General features: G+C 43.5%; 1 protein-coding gene across 4 annotated transcripts in view; it reads right to left on the bottom strand.

The window, feature by feature from the left end:
* Positions 1 to 21323, bottom strand: part of LOC124553721 (protein brambleberry-like) — a 200722-nt gene that overhangs the window by 74864 nt on the left and 104535 nt on the right. For all 4 annotated transcript variants that reach the window (XM_047127637.1, XM_047127638.1, XM_047127636.1 and 1 more), the window contains exons 7-9: positions 18321 to 18500; positions 8569 to 8781; positions 4157 to 4372 (exon numbers count right to left, since the gene is read on the bottom strand). In XM_047127637.1, coding sequence (XP_046983593.1) covers positions 4157 to 4372; positions 8569 to 8781; positions 18321 to 18500 — 609 coding nt within the window. The remainder of the gene's footprint in view (positions 1 to 4156; positions 4373 to 8568; positions 8782 to 18320; positions 18501 to 21323) is intronic.

Genomic DNA, 21323 nt, shown 5'->3' with positions numbered 1-21323 from the left:
TCAGATTGACACATTACATAACAGCCCCACCACACCAACTGGCCACACGTGTCGGTGACAGAGTGGCAGCGGAGGGCTATGCTGGTGAAGGAAAAGAGGGGGGAGAGGTAGCAATATTGTAGATGGTAGGGAGAGAGTTGCTTCTCAAATGGCTCACATTAAAGAGAGAAAATTTAGAAGTGGAGCTCAAAACGCAAAGGAAACCAGGTGGATAGCCAGATCGACACGAGTAAGAACGGCGAGATGGGGACGGAGGGAGCGAAGGGGAAGGAGTGAGGAAAGGGAGGGAGGAGCACGGGGAAGGAAATGCAGACGGTAAGGACGAAATGGCTGCAGTCACTCGGGGGCCGTGTGTCTGCCACGAACGATCTCTCTGAAAAACCTTGAGCTCACTGGGGGATGGCAAAAAAATGCTAACAATTGATTACTGCATAAAACTGTCCACTGTTGTAGCTGTTTACTCTATCTGAGGAGTCAAAATATGGCATTAACGTTCGAAGGGGATGTGGGCTACGTTTAACTGTGACATGCTATTGACCTTTACCTAATACAGCCAATATCGAGGTATTTGCAGGCAGCAGATTACTTTCGAAGTGTTTCTTTCACCACTAACTTAAAAACAGTTTTAATACCGTCCCTTGTATTTACTATTCAAGGCAATTAATGAGGGGTAAGGGCATAGTGATATCACTACTGGTGTAAGTGAGGTTCGCAAAATAATGTATTGTGTGAAAATTTAGACATCCAGGCAATTCCTGGTGGGCTTTGCCAGCTCAGCGCATGTTAAAGCTTCCGCTCACAAAATAGTACCCACTGTTTTTGCCACTTTTTGATTATACAGCTTATAGTTAAACCAAGTTACTTCCTTATGTAATGTGTGTAAGTATTACTTAACATCCAAGTCTTTTCTATTATTATTATTATTATTGTGGTGGTTGTTGTTGTTGAAGATCTACTTACTATGTACTTTTAACAGTTTGTATTTTCTGCCATACATGCATGTTTGTACAGAGTGAGACATAAGGAAAGATACATGTTCTGATGGATGATAGTACTACTGATTCTGAACAAAGATAATCATATTGACATATGCCTTATTCCTTATAGTACAAAATGAAACTACATTAATTTTCCTACACTAAATGTCCTATTCATTTTTGCTCAAGGACTAATAGTTTGTTCAAAAAGAATGCGAGAATATTGAAAATTTCGTGCGAGGAGCTTGTACTGTAGCATAGGTAGTTTTTGTACGCCAGTTCTAGGTAGTGTCCGGACTTAGTATACCACGATGTCTCAAAATTCTCCACACTGTTGTGGTAAGTAGTAAACAATAACAACATAATAACACAGAAAATAAATAACAATATACATTACATATGGTCTACCTCAGAGAGCATTAAGAATGGGTGTATGTTTAACTGAAGTTTTTAGTTCAGAGTGACTAATACTGTCACCCCTCACAGGACGTACCTTTCCTCCCATCTCACCATGTATAAGTGTCACACACAAAGCTGAGGACAGACAATGGTGAATATTCAGTCGGTTCAGCCACAATGTTATTTAAGCAGTCTCTGGCCAGTAGGCCCCACACAGACCTCTATGTCGTTTGGTCCGAGTTCAGTATTCATTAAGTGAAGTTCTATGTCAGTCAGTTGTCATCTAGCATTCAAAGAGTTAAATTACTATGTTAGCTACCTGTGCTAACACTTGTGAAATTTTGTTAGACTCCCAAGGCCTCTAGTCCAGTGAAACTGTCAGAAAAAAAAGCCTGTACCTTGCAAAAGGTGGGGTAGAAGATTTAATTTTTTTTAACTCGTTCATATTGTTGGAAAAGTTAGAAAACCAAGTTCTGCCAACAAAATTTCTCTTGGGGAAAACTTTCTGCAGTCAAAACACTTCCATGTGAGGGAGACGAATGTAGCACAAAGAGTGCTGAGAGGATTCGTAGGTCCAAAAAAACATTCTTCGGTTGACGTTGAATCAGGGATGGTGAACCAAGTCCCTCAGGACACGTTCTTGTACAACGAACGAAACAAGATGCGTTTGATCACACTTCTGAAAAAGGAATTTCTGGAGTGTAGCATTGAAGTGCACCAGGCACAAGAAGATGCTGACGTTATGATTGTAACATCTGCAATTTCAAGAACCAAAGATTTTGGAAGTGTTGTCATTGTAGTAGAAAATATTGACCTGCTTGTGCTCATGAACAGTTTGGGGCAAGGCATTGAAAACTTATTTTTCTTAATGCCAGGAAGAGGAAATGCAGAAGACAATTGGTTTTCCACTGCATCTTACAAGTTTGACAGTGAATATATTCTGTCCACTCACGCCTTTAGCGAATGTGATACAACATCCGCTTTTTTTGTCAAGGAAAAATTAAGTGCTGCAATATTATTGCGAAAAATGAACACCTAAACCTCAGCGCTTTGCACGTTCAATAAACCACATGCTACCCGTGAAGAAACAACAACAGCAGGTGAACAGGTTACTATCGCATTGTATAGTGGAGGTGTCAGCAGTTCCCACACACTAAACCATTTGCGGTACCAGCTATTCGCCAAGTCTGCTACAAAAAGCAAACTGAATCTTGCACGGTTGCCACCTACACAAGATGCTGCACATCATTTGTTGCGGACTTACCAACAAGTCCAAAAGTTGGATGGGAAACTGGGAACCTCCTGAGAAATGGGGCTGGAATCACAGTGACCACGGTCCAGTACCCGTTACAATGAGCCAAGATCCAGCGCCTGAAGCACTTCTTCACATTGTTTCATGCTCATGCAAGCTGAAGTGTGGCGGAGCGTGCTCCTGCAGAAAAGCTGGTTTGAAATGTTCTTCAATTTGCAAGAAATGTATTGGGGTCAACTGTGAAAACGTGCCAAAATTTTTATATCAAGACAGTGAAGAAGATGTTATGGAGGATGTTGAGGAAACTGCTGACGAAATCAACGAACTTGCTGAGGCTGACTCGTTTAAAGAAGAGGTCAGCCTAGGATCAATTCTATGTACAGACCCGTAACTCAAGGTATTTCTGGTGACACTGAGGAACCTGGTCCATCAAAACGTTGAAAGTGATGCTCATATCTGTCTCAAGTGTGCTAAAGTGCGATATTACAAGTATTACACACCCAGAACTGTCAACATTTTTTACTAACTGACAATGCATTTTAATTGTAATAAAGCTACTTATTTTTAATGTCAACTGTGTGGCTTTTATACACAAGAATAATTACCTACCTAATTAGGTTACCTATTGCAGCTAATAATGGTTCAGATTCCTGAGACAATTTATTTTGTGTGTGTGTGTGTGTGTTAATGATGTATTTTTATATTTATAAGGCTGAGGTGGCCCATAGTGAACTTCAGGTAGTGATGTAAGAATCACAATAGTTGGGTGCCCAGCAATCCTCGTGTTGCATACAGAGAAACTGAATACCTGGAAGTGAGGTGGTAAATTCCAACATATGACATGATGTATAATGTATCTGTACTACACAAACAGAAACTGAAAAAAATAGTGTTCAAAAATAAGGTATCTTGCCACTATGCTCAAAATTTGAAAAATTGGTATTTTTTTAGGCACTGTAGCGCCTTAGATATTGGGAGTACAAAAAATGGCAAGAATCAAATTTGTAGAGAATTTTGTGCCCTTTAAAAAAGAAAATAGACGTTAAAGCGATAGGAGAAATAAAACAGAGATATTTTGAAAAAACTGATAAAAGGCCGAAATTTTCCAATTTTTTTGACTGCAGAAAGTTTTCCCAAGCGAAATTTTGTTGGTAAAACTTGGTTTTCTAATCTTTCCAACCATATGAACGAGTTGAAAAAATAAACTCTTCTACCCCACCTATTGCAAGGTATATCTGCTATTTGACTGGACTATTATAAGAGTTGCAGTCCTGTGTTGCAGTATTTTTCCAAATTGGTAGCTACATGCTGCTCATTGTGTGTTTATAGAAATAAATGTTAAGTGAATTAAAAAAGTAAAACTGACAGTGTTACAGTACATTATTACTAACTCTTTAAAAAACCTAATAATCAGAAGATGAAAATCTACGAGATTTATGAAGCACCAAAACAGGGCGACAACTTTACAACCCACCCTCACAGACCCCACACTACGGCTGACACAAACGCAGGATGCTGTGACACTCACGGAAGACGGCAGTGAGCCGTGCAGCGACGGCAGACCTGCTCCGGCCCCACAGGCTCGCACCACTCTGAGGAGGCGTCCGACCGTACCGCAGGTGTGCGTCACGAGCTGGCGCCGGAGTGCCGTGCCGGCCCCCAAACAGGGGCGGGGAGAGGGGCGCACCAGACGCCAATGTCAGCTGCTTCTGGCGTGCCCGATACGTGCTGTACGCCCACTGCACTGTCACAGCCACAGCACACAGAATAAACTGTCTTACTCCCATGTGCTTTCTCTCTCTCTCTCTCTCTCTCTCTCTCTCTCTCTCTCTCGCACGCGCACACGCACGCATGCACACACGCACACAAATACTCCGCACTACTCCATTCAAGGCAAAAATAGATTTAACGGCACAAAAGTTCATCAGAAATATAACACACACACACACAAGGAAAATCATAGACACGAGACAACAACCATCAGGACATTTATGAAATAGTTCGATAATTGTACTGGAATAAGGAACACAGGAAGCTTACTCTACAACAAACTACCCTCCACCATAAGAAAGAACAAAAGCAAATTTAGAAAAGACATTGAAGAATTACTTATCAAAAATATTTTCTACTCTGTTCATGAATACATGAAGCCAAATCTACAATAGTCAATGATATCAGCGTCACTGCAATAGTAACTACGTGCGGGCAGGCGGAGGTGGTGAGGGGACTGAGAGACGAAATTTGTTGTATCCGTGTAATCATATGAATACCTTATATTTTTATCTGTAGATGTAAGCATATTATATACTTCACAACTTTAGTGTCTGTATGTGTGGATGGATATGTGCGTGTGTGCGAGTGTATACCTGTCCTTTTTTCCCCCCTAAGGTAAGTCTTTCCGCTCCCGGGATTGGAATGACGCCTTACCCTCTCCCTTAAAACCCCACTTCCTTTCGTCTTCCCCTCTCCTTCCCTCTTTCCTGATGAGGCAACAGTTTGTTGCGAAAGCTTGAATTCTGTGTGTATGTTTGTGTTTGTTTGTGTGTCTATCGACCTGCCAGCGCTTTTGTTCGGTAAGTCACCTCATCTTTGTTTTTATATATAATTTTTCCCACGTGGAATGTTTCCTTCCATTATATTCACAACTTAGTAATACACACATCAAAAAAAGTTTGGCATCACCCTGGTTCCCAGAACTCCTGTGGATATTGTATCACAGACACAGTCCTTTTGACTGTTCAGAGATGTCACTAAACTTGTCCAAAGATGTGAACAACCATCCATGAGCAGTGCCTGTAAGATGGAGGGGGTCTGACAACCGATCAATCCCAGTCATTCCACCAGGAAGGAGGTACACAGCTCGTGTTGTTTGTAGTTCAACCGTCCCTAGACAGTGAATACCGCAGTTGGATCGCGTCCTCATTGTTACTCTGGGCCAGAAAGGGCTCTCAACTAGGAAAGTGTCCCGGCATCTCTAAGACAACCAAACCGATGTTGTTCGGACACGGAGGAGATACAGAGAGCCAGGAGCGGTCGATGACATGCCTCACTCAGGCCGCCCGAGAGCTACTACTGCAGTGGATTACCGCTACCTACGGATTGTGGCTCGAAAGAACCCTGACAGCAACACCGCCATGTTGAATAATCCTTTTTGTGCAGCCACAGGACTTCGTGTTACGACTCAAACTGTGCACAATGGGATGCATGATGCACAACTTCACTCCCAATGTCTGTGGCGAGGTCCATGTTTGCAACCACGACATCCTGCAACGCGGTACAGATCGGCCCAACAATATGCACTCAGGATTGGCATCACATTCTCAACACCTATGAGTGTTGCACATGCCTTCAACCAGACAATCATCGCAGAAGTGTTTGGAAGCAACCCGGTCAGGCTGAACGCCTTAGACACACTGTCCGGCGAGTGTAGCAAGGTGGAGGTTCCCTGCTGTTTTGGGGTGGCATTATGTCGGCCCAACATACCCTGCTGGTGGTCACAGAAGGTACTGTAAGGGCTGTACGATATGTGAATGCCATCCTCCGACCGATAGTGCAACCGTATCGGCAGCATATTGGCAAGGCATTTGTCTTCGTGGATGACAATTTGTGACCCCATTGTGCACATCTTGTGAACAACTTCCTTCAGAATAACGACATCACTCGACTAGAGTGGCCAGCATGTTCTCCAGACATGAACCCCATCGAACATGCCTGGGATGGATTGAAAAGGACTGTTTATGGACAACATGATCCACAAAGCACTCTGAGGGATCTACGCCGAATCACCGTCGAGGATTGGGACAATCTGAACCAACAGTGCCTTGATGAACTTGTGGATATTATGCCATGACGAATACAGGCATGCATCAATGCAAGAAGACGTGCTGCTGGGTATTAGAGCAACCAGTGTGTACAGCAATTTGGACCACCTCCCCTGAAGGTCTCGCTGCATGCTGGTACATGCAATGTGTGGTTTTCATGAGCAACAAAAAGGGTGGAAATGATGTTTGTGTTGATCACCATTCCAGTTTTCCATACAGGTTCCAGAACTCTCGGAACCGAAGTGATGCAAAACTTTTTTTGATGTGTATAATGTTCCCCTTTCCTTTATTCTTCCCCACAAAATTCTTATATGCTGGTAAGATCTTTTACTCTGTAAATGTATTTAAAGTACTTCGTATAAATTTTATACACGCATTTCAGTTATTTTTTGCAACATCATAGTGTAAATACATAATGATATTTTACAGTCAATGGTTTTAATTTATTTCAATTATTAGGATTTTTAACCTTTGCATAGCTCATAAAATCTCTTTCTCAGTTTTACTGTGTTCACAAGTTACAAGAGAGTGGACACCTGCCCAGGCTTTGCACATGTAGCACTACTATCATATGTAGCGGTATAAACAAACCTTCCTCATGAGTAAGTGAAAACCATATCAAAATTTCTACAGTAGGTCCTGAGACTAGACCACACATACAGACAGGAATTGTGCCAAGGACTTTAATTTATAATATTATACAATGACATCATTGTGTTGTATTGTAAGGCACCACGTATACCATTTGTATATGTATACGTGTATGTCGTCGTCATCGTCGTCGTCTCTTCTTTCCCTCATCGATATCAGAGCATGAGAAATGTTTTGTGTTTGTGTTTGCTGTTGACAACACCCAACTACACGGCCATGGTAACACATGATTCCAGAATAGCTAGCTCAATATAGTATAAAGATAGTGGGTTTCGATGCAGAGTTTTTAAGTGAGATTTTATTCTACACTTAATCTTTGAGACTCTAAGAACCAACTACTCTTAATCAGGTCCAAAATTCGACTTGTAACAAGAGCACTTACGTTCAGTCTACCACAACATTAATAATATGTAAGGCTATACACCACTAATAGAAAATATCACTGTTCATTAAATAACAAAATATACGAATTAACTTCTTTATATCTTTCCTTTTATTCAATCAAATGCTTTCAAATGTTTATTTCGCACCCACAAATCATTTACACCTCTAAGTAGAGTGTAAACGTGTGCATGAAAAATAGTACACAGTTTCTGATGATAACCACATATGAGCTTTTCTATTGCTAGGCTACTTTGATCAACAAAATTTATATTGGATTTTGAAATTGATCTTTCTATCCAAACTTACCTCCTCCACAATGACCCATTAACAGTGGGATAACATTCAAATATTCTCTCCTTTCGAGATAATTAAAAATTTGCGTAAATTATATTTTAGCGAGTTTAAAGCAAACCATCGGCGGTGCGAAAGCAGCCTTGATACTGCAACACACTCGCGATGCTGTCCACTGGCCAGAAGAATATGGCAAATTGCAATGACCAGTTACGTTTATTGTGACAACAATGTGAACAGCCTCATCTTCAAATCTTCCTGATGGTTCACCGTCTGAGGGATCGTTTTCATCTATAAGAAAATTCGTAAAAATTATCTTTTTTCTGACCAGGAATCAAACCACAGAATTACGGATAATTCGGACAAAAAATAGCTTACCATCACTAATGTCAGAATCTGCAATTTCTTCATCTAATTCTGAACCACTATTGCTCAATAAAAACTCTATTTCTTCATCTCGCAAGGCCACGACGAAAATAAAGCGCAAAGATATCAGCCGACAACAGTCTAAAATTTCGAACTGCCGCGTGCCTGTCGTAAGTCGAGCGTGAGCGTGGCAAAGCAAATGACTCACAATATACTCTTGTACCACCTCCGACAGTGACATATGCTGCCATCTATAATTTTTTCTTGGTGCTAGGATAACCAGAGAGCACTTTTAAACCTACAGAATATGAAAGTCCCGCACTGGGAGTCGTTAACATCGCCGATAATCGGCCGACGTAGGAGCTATGTCGATCGTCTCTAAAGTGTTAACATCCAACTTCTACCTCTACCGTACTGTCCGACTTACCGACTGCGACGAGGCCGACGATAGCGACCTCCGCCGAGACGTCGAGGGCGGTGCCGGGGCCCTTCTGCAGGACGGTGGCGATGTTGGCGGGCACCAGTACTGCGAGCGCCACGCGGCAGGCGGGTGGCGCGCCCACAAAAGCGGCCACCAGCGCGCCTCCCACCAGCACCAGGAGGTGCCGTCCGGCGCACAGCAGCCGCTCCACACCGTCCCCTGTGTGCCAGGTCCACTCTCAGCTCTCACTTTATCAAACTGTGAATCACCGAGAAATACGGGACAATTCCAGATCGATACAGTGATTACAATATTTGATGCAGAGCAATGCATCTATAAAAATTACACAAAATTTAAAACAAAGTTTAAATACATTTTCACACGCTTTATAGGAGTTCTAGACGACTCCCCTCAGCCACAGAGACAGTATCTGAGTGACATTCTATTTTGTGCCATACCTCCCGACGCAAGTGTAGTGAGGTCGATGTCGTCGCATCGCGATCGATACGATGACAGATACAAAATATGACCTCTGTGAGATGCACATTGTGTGGTTAACCATCTCTGATAACAACAATTAGTTTTACAACTGTTTGTTTTTCAGTGCACAGCATCTCACCAATCACTCATGTACAGGTTACCGACGTAATTCGTCGCGAACACTCGGTCAGAGGAAGTATTTTAAAAAAATTCCAAGAAGTGTACTTAATTTTAGTCATATGTCAGAATGATATCGAAAAATAATTCGCACACAGAAAAGCTCGTTCGAGACTGAAGCACTCGTAAAAGTTAGTGTTGTATTCTATTTCTCTACCCGTACTCCACAAACCACCTGACTCTGTCTGGTGGAGGGTACTCCTGGTACCACTCTCTGACACCCAGATCCCTGTGCCAACTGCAAACGGTGTGGACAAAGAATAACCGATAGTAAAGCTCCGTCTTAAGTTCTAATTTCTCTCATTTTCTCGTCGTGGACAGTTTGCGAGACATATGTGGCAGGGAGTAATATGTTGCCCGACACTTCTCCGAACGCACACTCTCAAAACGTTGACAGTAAAAACTCTCCACGATGCACGGTGCCTGTCTCGTAGCACCTGCCACTGGACTTTGTGGAATATCTTTTAACGCTCTTGTGCTCACTAAATGATCCCATAACGTAACCTGACACTCTTCGTTAGTTCTCACATATGTCTTCTACTGATCTGACCTGGCAAGGGTACCAGAGCGAGAACCGAGTACTCGAGAATTGGTCAAACAAGTGCTTTTAAAGCCACTTCTTTTGTGGATGATTTAATTTTTTTTAAATTCTTTCTGCAAATTTAAGTCTGTCCTTTGCTTTTCCTACTATTCGTTTTATGTGGCCACTCCACTTTAGTTTACTCCAGATGGTTACTAATAGGTGATTTAGAGTAGTTACTGCTGTCCAAAACCTTGGCTCAGCGTGTCCGACTGCCGTGCAGTGGACAGGTTTGATTCCCAGGCGCGTTGGAGATTTTTCTCTGCTCAGGGACTGGGTGTTGTTGTTATCATCATTTCATCCTCACTGATACACAAGTCACTCGATGTGGCATCAACTGAAAAGACTTGCAACTCAGTGGTCGAACATCCCCGGGTGGGGACCCCCAGCCATCAATGCCGTACAATCTTTTCTTTTCATTTTTCAGTAGTTACTGGTTCCAGTGATTTATCACCAATGGTATCAACCTTTTTATGTATACACCTACAAACATACTCCACAAACTACTGTATGGTGCATGGCAGAGTGTACTCTGTACTGCTACTGCTCATTTCCCTTCCTGTTCCACACGCAAATAGAGCGAGAGAACAAAAGACTATCTATACGGCTCCATACGAGCCCTAATAACTCTTTATCTTGGTGGTCCTTATGCAAAATGTATGTTGGAGGCAGTAGAATTGTTCTGCAGTCAGCTTCAAATGCTGGTCCTCTACGTTTCCTGAACAGTGTTCCTCGAAAAGAGTGTCGCCTACTCTCCAGGGATTCCCATTCGAGTTCATGAAGATCTTTGTAATACTTGCGTGTTGTTCAAACTTACTGGTGACAAATCTAGCAGCCTGCCTCCGAACTGATTCGATGTCTTCCTTTAATCTGACTCTGTGGGGCTCCCAGACAGTCTAGCAGTACTCAAGAGTAAGTTGCACTAGTGTGCTACATGCAGTCTCCTTTACAGATGAACCACACTTTCTTAAAATTCTCTCAATGAACCATAGTTGACCGTCACATTCTCTACGACAATCCTTCATTCCATTCCGTATCATTTTGCAACGTTGTGTCAAGGTATTTAATTGACACGGTTGCATCAAGCAGCCCACTACAAATTCTGCATTTGAATATTACGTGTTTGTTTTTCCTACTCATCTGTGTTAACTTACATTTTCCCACATTTAGAGCTAGCTGCCATTCATCACATCAACTGGAAATTTTATCTTGTATCTTACTACAGTCACTCAACTTCGACACCTTCCCGTACACCGCAGCATCATTTGCAAAAAACCGCAGACTCCTGCTCACCGTGTCACTCAGATAATTTATGTATATTGAGAACAACAGTGGTTTTTCACATCACCCTGGAGCACTACTGACGATACCCTAATCTCCGATGAACAATTGCTGTAAAGGACTACATACTGGGTTCCGTTACTTAAAAAGACTTTGAGCCGTTCACGTATCTGGGAACCTATTCCGTAAGCTTGTACCTTTGTTAACAGTCTGCAGTAGGGGACTGTGTCAAATGCTTTTCAGAAATCTAGGAAAATAGATTGTGCCTGCTGCATTTCACCCATAGTCTGCATGATGTTATGTGAGAAAAGAGAAAGCTGAGTTTCGAACATGTGGTGCTTTCTGAAACTGTATCGATTCGCTGACAGATGTTTTCCCATCTTAAAGTTTATCATATTCGAACTGAGAATATGTTCACGAACTATGTTGCAATACGATGGTAGGATATTTATCTATAATTTTGCGGGTCCGTTCTTTTACCCTTCTTATATACAGCAGTTGTCTGCGCGCTTTTTTCCAGTCACTCGGGACATCGCGCTGGGTGAGAGATTTGCGATGAATGCAAGCTAAAAGACCCACGCCGTAGAGTACTCTTTGTAAAACAGTATTGTGGTTCAATTCAGAGCTGCCAACTTATCGGCTTTCGACCCTTTCAGATGTCCCTCTACACCAAGGATGCCTATTACAATGTCCTCTACACGGGAGTCTTTGTGATGGTCAAACAACGGTACGTTTGTACAATTCTCCCGAGTGAACAATTTCTTAAATGAAGAATTGAAAACTTTGGATTTCATTTTACTATCTTCTACTGCCACACCAAACTGCTCGAGTAACTGTACAGAAGCCTCAGACCCACTTAGCCATTTTACGTAAGACCAGTATTTTCTCAGGTTCTCTGCCAGATCTTTTGCTAATGTACGATGGTGATAGTAACTGTACGTTTCACACATCAATCTTTTTACACATGCACACGTGTCTCCTAACTTTTGTCGGTCATCATTTGCACGTTCTCTTCTGAACTGAGATTGCAACATCCTTTGCTTCATCAGCAATTTCCGAATTTCGTTGTTAAACCACAACAGGTCTTTTCCATCCTTAACCCACTTATTCTGAGCACAATTACAATATGTTTAAACTTTATACACAATTCCTCTACATCTGTTATCGTGGAACTAAATGATGTCCATTTATCGTCTAAATGGGATGCTAACAACTACTTATCTGCTTTTTCTAGCATAAATACCCACCAAGCTACCGTATTGACTTATTAACTTTACTAACCACAGTCGCTACGATGACACTGCCACCAATCCCTGTCGATAAGGCCAGGCCTGTTTGTAGCTACAAGTTGTATAATATTTCCATTGCATGTGATCTGTCAAACTAGCTGCTCAAGACAGTTTTCGGAAAACTGTGTTCAAAGCACATTGCAAGACTTGTCTGTTTGTATCCCGTACAATGAATCCACAGACATCTCAGCCTATACTCAGTAGGTAAAACATCCAACAATTAAGATTTCATCTGTATCTGTTATACACAGCCAGATAACTTCACTATCACACTCAAACTCGACCTCAAGAGACCTCTTAATCTGGCTTTTCGATACGTGTTCCACGACTCACTAAATATCTGAGCTTTCTACTTCGGGTTTTGGCACGAGAACTTACCTGGAGGGCAGTAAATTTGGGAGCTCTGATAAGGATACTTCAACAGTTTACTGATAAAATGTTTGAATGCGATCCGATTTCACTACCTCGGTGTCGCCTGGCGAGAGTTTATTAGAGAACCTCAACTTACAATTTAGCCTTAAAAATCGTGTATACTGCAAAAGTACTCAGCTGTCCAAGTAGTTGCTTCCTTTGTGTAGCACACCCTCAACCTATCAACGGGAGTCCTACAACTCGCCACCCAATAAAGTGGGTCGAGAAATCCGCAGCCAAGACTGTGCAGAGTCGACAAAACTTTTGGTTGAGATCCTGCACTTGGCTCCAAATCTAAGAACCCTCACTGACTCTGGGAACAATACTGCTAATTGCAAGCTCTGCTCGCAGCCTGGGAGCCAGGCCTGCAGCCTTCACCACCTCTGCCAGCCGCCTGAACTGAGGACGGCCTCAGAAGCGTGCAACAGGCGTTGTCAGTGCCAACGTGAGCCACGAGTTTCAGAAGACTGCACCCTGCACGCTCGACAGCCGCAGGTAAGGCCTCCTCCACATCTCGGATGAGGTTCTGAACGCTATCTTGCTAACGGGCTCCACAATGCAGCTAACGTTGCAGGGGGAGGGGGCACCGAGTACAATTTTTGTGTTAACACTGCACTCTTAACACATATTAACTTTTGGTGAGTTACGCTGAAGGGCAATTACACACAAAGCCTCTCCTGTATCTCATATTCGAATGTTGCGACGGTTAACCTTCACTGTTGTGGAAGACTGCTTCGCCGCTAAAAACAAGATATGCCGCAAATGTTTCTTTGTCCGTGGCTTCCAGCACTGATGCAGCAAAATTTAGACATTTTATGTAGTCTTCTTGTTTCAATTACTGAAAAATTATGTAAGGCTGCACTTAAGTTTAATTTTGAGAAAACCCCAAAGCACAGTTTGTGCCATTTATAAAACGGGCGTTAAATAAGTAATGTGACCCATTTCTTTTCTGGGTCAATTTCAGCTAAAACAATTCAGAGTTTGTCGTGGGACGTCGTGGAATGTCCCCCCTCCCCTTCGGCCCTTACAGTTTCACGACATTCCGGTAGGTGGCGACACTACACGCGGCATTCAAAATGGCACCCGTAACGGAGGTGCGATGCAAGCGGAGAGCTCCGTCGCGTCTTTTTTTTTTTTTTTTTTTTTTTTGCGGAAAATCAGAGATTCGCAGATATTCGTAAGTGCTAGCAGACTGTCTACAGAGACCTAGCAATGAAGAAAGCACAGCGAGTCACCGTGCGAGCTGTAATCCCGACAAGGTCGCGCAAACCCGTCCGATCTCCCACGTGCCCGCCGGCCGCACACAGCTGTGCTTCCCGCAGTGTTGGAACTTGCGGACACACAAACATCTCACTGCACAACTGAACACCTCTGTCGGTGGTGCTGACACACTCGTCCACTGGCCGGGGTACTCTCACGTGTGCGTCCACCGCGTTCCTCGTCGTCTAGCAGAAGACCGTAAAGAGCTACGGACAATCACGTGTGCAGAACTGCTCGTGCGTTACGGGGCCGACTGTGAAAAATTTTTGTCGATCGTCGCCACAGCTGACCGAGTACGGGTTCGTCACTTTGAACCGGAAACAAAACGGCAACAAGTGGAGTGCCGGCACACCGACTGTGAAGAAAAAGCTCAAAGCCACAGCCTCACTCAGTGAAGCCACTCTGACGGGGTCATTCTGTTCGAAGTGCTCCCCCACGGTACGACGATCGACTGTGAAGTGTACTGTGCTACCCACAGAAATTCGAGGTACCACTTCAGCTCGCCAATGTCCGGGAAGAACAGTAAATACTGTCACCGTACCCTTCACGACCGGGGCTCCGAACGGTGTATTCCTATGGGATAACAGGAGGCACCACACTTTGGTTCACACCACAGGTGCCCTGAGGAATGTAAGGATCCCGGACCGGCCCGCCCGGTTCCTCGAGTTTTCGGCCACGGGGTACGTCTGGAATGCGACGGAAAGCCGTACACTTCCGTGCTAGCGTCAGACGGCCATCTTCGTTCAAAGCACACTACGGTTTTCAGGCATAGCAACTAATTGCTCGAGATGACATTCAGAGGTCGTGTGCTTTCACGTCACGAGAAACACAAAGAGAGTATTTGCGACAGTGGGGCACGCCTCTTACTGACGATAATGGATATCAGTTCCAAAAAAATGAAAGTATTACATCTCTAACAAAGTCATATAGCAATATTTTTCCTGTGACTCCCCAACAGCTTTTTATTTATTTTGATTTAAAAAAGAGGTAATTGCACCGAGCTCCCAATTCGTCAGTTTAATGCGGACACGGCACTGCAAAGGAAACTGAGAAACACGGTTAATCAGAGACATTCACATTTTTCTCATAAAGTGCTACTTCTTGTATTTACATATTCTGCACATCACATGTGAAAGCTCACTGCATTAATTATGCATTAAAATGGATTGGAAATTATCAACCTTTAGCTTCTAGAGAAGAGACTAGGTGAATATCAGAAAATCTGCCACAGGTATGTTAATATAGTGGAGTACCCACATTTACCTGACAATGGAGTGGGAAACAAAGGAATAATATTTTGGGGATGCCCAAATAGTTGGACTAGAGCATCATTTGTTTTCCCACAGTAAAGCATTAGTCACATGCATAACAGTGAATTTAAAACGAAAATAATCATACCAGACTACTGTAGGCTTCATTCCTTATTCCTCAAAAATCGTGAAACCCGTGAGTGGTGTGTGTGTGTGTGTGTGTGTGTGTGTGTGTGTGTGTGTGTGTGTGTAGAGGGGGGGGCGCAACGCACCCGCCCGCCCAACCCGCCCGCCCGCCCGCCCAACCCACCCACCCACCCCCCACCGACACAAACACACACACACACACACACACACACACACACACACACACACAGGAAAATGCCTTGTTAGGTGCCTCAAATTTTATGTTTCTTCTGCATGTGTGCGGGTTTCAAACAGTTCTGACAGGAGGTAGAGCTGTTGTGTATCATCAAATTGGCGTCTACATATGACTCTCATTACAAGCAGCATGCTATAATTGAAATCTTGATTGCAGAAAAAGAAAACGTGGTGACTATCCACAAATGTTAAGTGTCCAGTATGTGCTAATAATGGAGTTAATAGCAGTACTGTGGGGGGGATGAGTAGTGTAGAAGTATCAGAAAGTGCAGAAACTAAGTTCCCTGCTTGGCCACATTCTAGACGTCAATACAATACAGCAGTACCTGTGGTATTCTGATGACGATGCAATGTGGCGACCACAGCTGTTACAATCATCATCATTCCATTTTACAGCTGACTGAAGTCATTATTCACAATTGCGAATTCATCTGATGTGTTCTAGACATCATGTCCGGTGAGCGTGCATATGCCGCTATTTGTGTGGGCTGGCACATCACAGCTCGACAATTTGCTCTACAGCTATTGGTGAGCACTGGAATGTGTGTGTACGACGATTGAAATACTAAAATGCTCTAAGATGTGCTCCACGAAAAGATGAAAATGAAAAGCATTTGAAGTGAACTTGCAGTTGAATTTGGAGCAGTTCGGCATCAATGGAGTGGCCTTTCTGTTACATACAATTACAGGTGACAAAACCCATGCGCATAGCTCAGCTGGAAGCAAAAATGCCATCAGTGGAGTAGCAGCACCCACAATTATAAAAAAAGAAGAAATTCAAGGCAGTTCCCTCTACTGGCAAAGCCACGGTGACAGTGTTCTTGGACAATGAACGTGTCATTCTCTTACCAAAAGTGAACCATTAATTCAGGGGCATATTTGAAGAATACAGACAAACTTAAGAGCCATTTTTGACATGTTCAGACTGACAAGAAACCAAAAGAAATCTTGCTCCAACAAGATAATGCAGGCCCACACACAAGTCTGAGACCTCGGCAACACGTCAGACATTACTGCCTCATCCATCCTATAGTCCAAACCTGACGTCCTTTGATTTTTGTCTTTTTGGGCCATTTAAGGATTCTCTATGTGGGACAAACTTTGATGATGATGACAGCAAAATTTATATAGTGGAAAGATAGCTACAAGAAGAGGACAAGCTCTTTTACCGACCGGGAATAAATGCTTTTACACAACTCAGGCATAAGGCCATAGAATGCGATGGAGACTACATAGAAAAACTGTATCTGTACATGAAATGTTGATGTTCTGATGGAAAAAGTGGCAGATTATTTATTAACACATCTTTGTACAAATATTTAACTCACAGCTGAGTAACTGGGAGCTTGCCGACTGTAGTGTTTTGTGATATTTGTAAACATCCCAACACACCAGAATGAGATTTTCACTCTGCAGCGGAGTGTGCGCTGATATGAAACTTCCTGGCAGATTAAAACTGTGTGCCCGACCGAGACTCGAACTCGGGACCTTTGCCTTTCGCGGGCAAGTGCTCTACCATCTGAGCTACCGAAGCACGACCCACGCCCGGCACACAAAGGTCCCGAGTTCGAGTCTCGGTCGGGCACACAGTTTTAATCTGCCAGGAAGTTTCATATCAGCGCACACTCCGCTGCAGAGTGAAAATCTCATTCTGGAAACGTCCCCCAGGCTGTGGCTAAGCCATGTCTCCGCAATATCCTTTCTTTCAGGAGTGCTAGTTCTGCAAGGTTCGCAGGAGAGCTTCTGTAAAGTTTGGAAGGTAGGAGACGAGGTACTGGCAGAAGTAAAGCTGTGAGTGCCGGGCGTGGGTCGTGCTTCGGTAGCTCAGATGGTAGAGCACTTGCCCGCGAAAGGCAAAGGTCCCGAGTTCGAGTCTCGGTCGGGCACACAGTTTTAATCTGCCAGGAAGTTTCATCCCAACACACCATTGGAAAGCCGTCAACAAGAGATGCTCATAAGTAAATTGAATAAGGATAAATGTAGTGGGAAAGGGAAACTGTGTTTTCCTTTGTTGTATGTAGTGAATGAGGAGCAGTGTTGGAGCCGGCGAGAAGGGGACCAGTAAAACTGGTATTACAACCACTGGTCATCCGAGTCATTTGTGCCGCAGTGCAGCAAGCGCCTGAATCCAAGAGCCACATAGTAAACGACGCACCAACATGGGCGTAATGAACAATGGAAGAGTGGTAGTTGATTTTCTGGTTTTTTTTCTCTCAGGTCCTTCAGTACGGACGTTTGAATGCACTCAAGAGAGTGGTATTACCGTAGCAATTGTTAGTTGTGTTGAGAAAAGTAATAATGAAAATACTGGGCAAAATATACATTTGTTTGTGAGAAGTGTTGCTATTTATCTAGTAGCGCAATAGAGAGAACTTGCGGAAGCATTCCAGGGATCTTCACCGTAGTTGGTTTGGCAGGGAGGTGGCACAGAAGGATCCGGACCACTCTGAGAAGAGAGGATAGAGGCAATACTACTTTCTTCTGGCGGTGTACTGGGGTCGGCAAACTACTGCCCTGTTATATCGGAGAGGGATGCAACTTCCCGCTAGTTCTGGTATAAATCTTACAAAATAACCAACAGCAGGAGAAGAAGGAAAAATACACCGCACGCCCTAGGCGGGACAGGAACTGCAGATAGCCACCACCCACCTGCATCCCCAGCAAGGCGGGTGACCCAGCCGAGTCGGGTGTCCAGCTCGGAGCGCGTGTTCTCCACCAGTCGCAGCAAGTAGTCCACCGTCTCGTTGATCTTGCGCAGCCGCTCCAGCGAGTGCCGGTACTGACGTGCCGCCGACCGCTGGTAGTCCAGCACCTCACGCGTGCTCCGCTCTGACACACATTGTACCTCGTATACATATTTGCGTGTAGTAAAAGCGTATCCAGGATGCAGGACACTGTAGGTACGTATCACATAATACGTGGGGAGTCACATACAACATGTACCCCCTTTTATTTTGTGGACTGTGGGAGACAATGAAATGGGATTGTTGGTAAATTGTAGTGGACAGAGGAACACATAATTTTGTAGTATGCTTAATACAGTCAACCGTCTTCACTCTCTTACCAATCAAGATATAGAACAAACAATTTTTTTACAGAGTGATATACTATTCTTTTGACGGCATTCTGAAGGTCTCCAAAAGATAAGTACAGCAATGTGACACACTGTCCGTGTTGTACACTGACGGTGACAGGACGGAAAGGGTGAAACGGAATGCTGGCACACGGCCTACCTCTCCCAAATAACACTTCGGGAGTCGATCTTAACGTCCCTATCCGACAGACGTATCACTGTCGACAGTGTCACGTATTCAGTCTCATTTCACGAGCCGCTGCAAAAACATTTGGAATTTCATCCGGGACGTTGGTGCAAAAACTTGTCAGCTTCCCTCAGAGTCAACTGCCACCACACAGGCGTGTGTTGGCAACCTTGGCGATGAGGAGGGTACAGTTTTCCTAATCCCTTTCTACTATGCTAAAATTTCCAACAATCATAGCTGACCCTGTATCTATGTCATATAAAGCAATGCCGAGAGGAAATATTTTTTATATTAATAGTGGAAGACCTGTATCCTTGCTGCATATAGTGATGGAATCTGGCACTTGGAAGGGTTTACACTTCAGTAGAAGATTCTGACTGCCTCACTTTAAGTTTAGCACATTTCTCGTATACTTCTGTGAAAAGTTTCAACATCGAATTTAAGAATGTGTTATATCACTTTACTCATCTTTTCAGGAGTTTTGAAATATCATTAAAGTACATCATTCCATTTATAAAAAAAACATACTTGTTTTAGTATCTTCTTTGATACAAGAGTTAAGAGTATTTCTCATGAAACAAAATTAAGTACCCCTGACTTCTATCACTTACAACAGTTTCTTGAAGTGTCATCAGATAAAAGTGGTGCAAATTTTAGATGATAAGCTGTGTATATCTAAGGTTCTTCGGAAGTAGGGGGAGGGGGCTGGTTGGAGAAGGTGAGGGAAATTAGATGTGTCTCTCAATAATGGTTACTCTCTTAACACTGAGATGGGTGGAGGCAAATCAGCTGGAAAGAAAAAGAAAGTAAGTAACTGAGAAACATATTCTTCAGTTAGAAAATCCTATAACAATTCTTCCATGAAACAGCTACACTGCTCTTGACACTCCAATATTGGGACACATACAGCAGTCACAGAAAGTCAAATTACACTAACAAAAATCAGAACATTTCCTGCCTCTAAATATCATATGAAAACAAACACTAGAAGTCTTCTTGTTGGACTACTAAAGATCATATAGAAAACTGTTACGGCTTGCACAGAGTACACCGATATACGAGTAAATGTATCAAATGAATTTTCTGCTAAAGTTGTTGTTGTTGTGGTCTTCAGTCCTGAGACTGGTTTGATGCAGCTCTCCATGCTACTCTATCCTGTGCAAGCTTTTTCATCTCCCAGTACCTACTGCAACCTACATCCTTCTGAATCTGCTTAGTGTATTCATCTCTTGGTCTCCTTCTACGATTTTTACCCTCCACACTGCCCTCCAATACTAAATTGGTGATCCCTTGATGCCTCAGAACATGTCCTACCAACCGATCCCGTCTTCTGGTCAAGTTGTGCCACAAACTTCTCTTCTCCCCAATCCTGTTCAATACTTCCTCATTAGTTATGTGATCTACCCATCTAATCTTCAGCATTCTTCTGTAGCACCACATTTCGAAAGCTTCTATTCTCTTCTTGTCCAAACTATTTATCGTCCATGTTTCACTTCCATACATGGCTACACTCCATACAAATACTTTCAGAAATGACTTCCTGACACTTAAATCTATACTCGATGTTAACAAATTTCTCTTCTGCTAAAGTAGAAAATCAAAAAGCACACAAATCAGATTAAATTAGCTCTCCAGCCCCTCCTGTTCATACAAGTAGTACTAAACATCTGTGGACAGATGACTAGTCAGGCATAACGGCAGTTTTGTTTACACTGTGGAGAGTTAGCCGCCACTGGATTCCATCATCAGTCCGGCAAGAGTAACATTTTCTGTGTGACTTTGTACTGGTTTTCCCTTCACACCCCTTAAACATTAACTCTGAACCAAAAAATATGCTATCAGCAGCTTAACATCTGATACATCCTGTATTGCCAGTTGTTTAGGAAGTTGGAAGTTTCCAAGTAGCACTAGCTCTAGCTCACACCAGCCTAGTGCTGCAGTAAAGTGGCGTTACGCGATTCCAAGGGTTCTGCCATTGACTTCTACATGGGAATGGGATTGTTTTCATAATGGAGGGGCACTTGAATTCATTATAGTTTGGCCACTTACACACACTATTTATCGATTACACAGAGTGCCCGCCATCTTCAGGTGCTACTATCGCGTCGCTGAGAAACGCGCCACTTTATATGCTGGCTTTCTAGAACAGCGCAGGCGCCAGCGTGGCATAACGTCATCGAAGACCAATCGTAGACAGCGTCGAATACCAGAGTCCTCTGCTGGAGAAACGGGTCGCGGTCTGCGGAAGCGCGCCGCGGCGCGGGAAATGCGGCCGGGAGTGACGGACGCCGTGCGCGCGCGCGAGGTGTTGGCGCCCGATTTAAGCATCTGCGCTAAGGCTTCCCATCTGCGTTGACTCGGTGCGGTTGCTAATCTGTGGCTGACGGTTCCT

Source organism: Schistocerca americana, chromosome 11 (assembly GCF_021461395.2).
Source record: "Schistocerca americana isolate TAMUIC-IGC-003095 chromosome 11, iqSchAmer2.1, whole genome shotgun sequence".
Taxonomy (NCBI): domain Eukaryota; kingdom Metazoa; phylum Arthropoda; class Insecta; order Orthoptera; family Acrididae; genus Schistocerca; species Schistocerca americana.
Note: the sequence above shows the minus strand (reverse complement) of the source record. Positions and strands in the feature narration are given on the sequence as shown.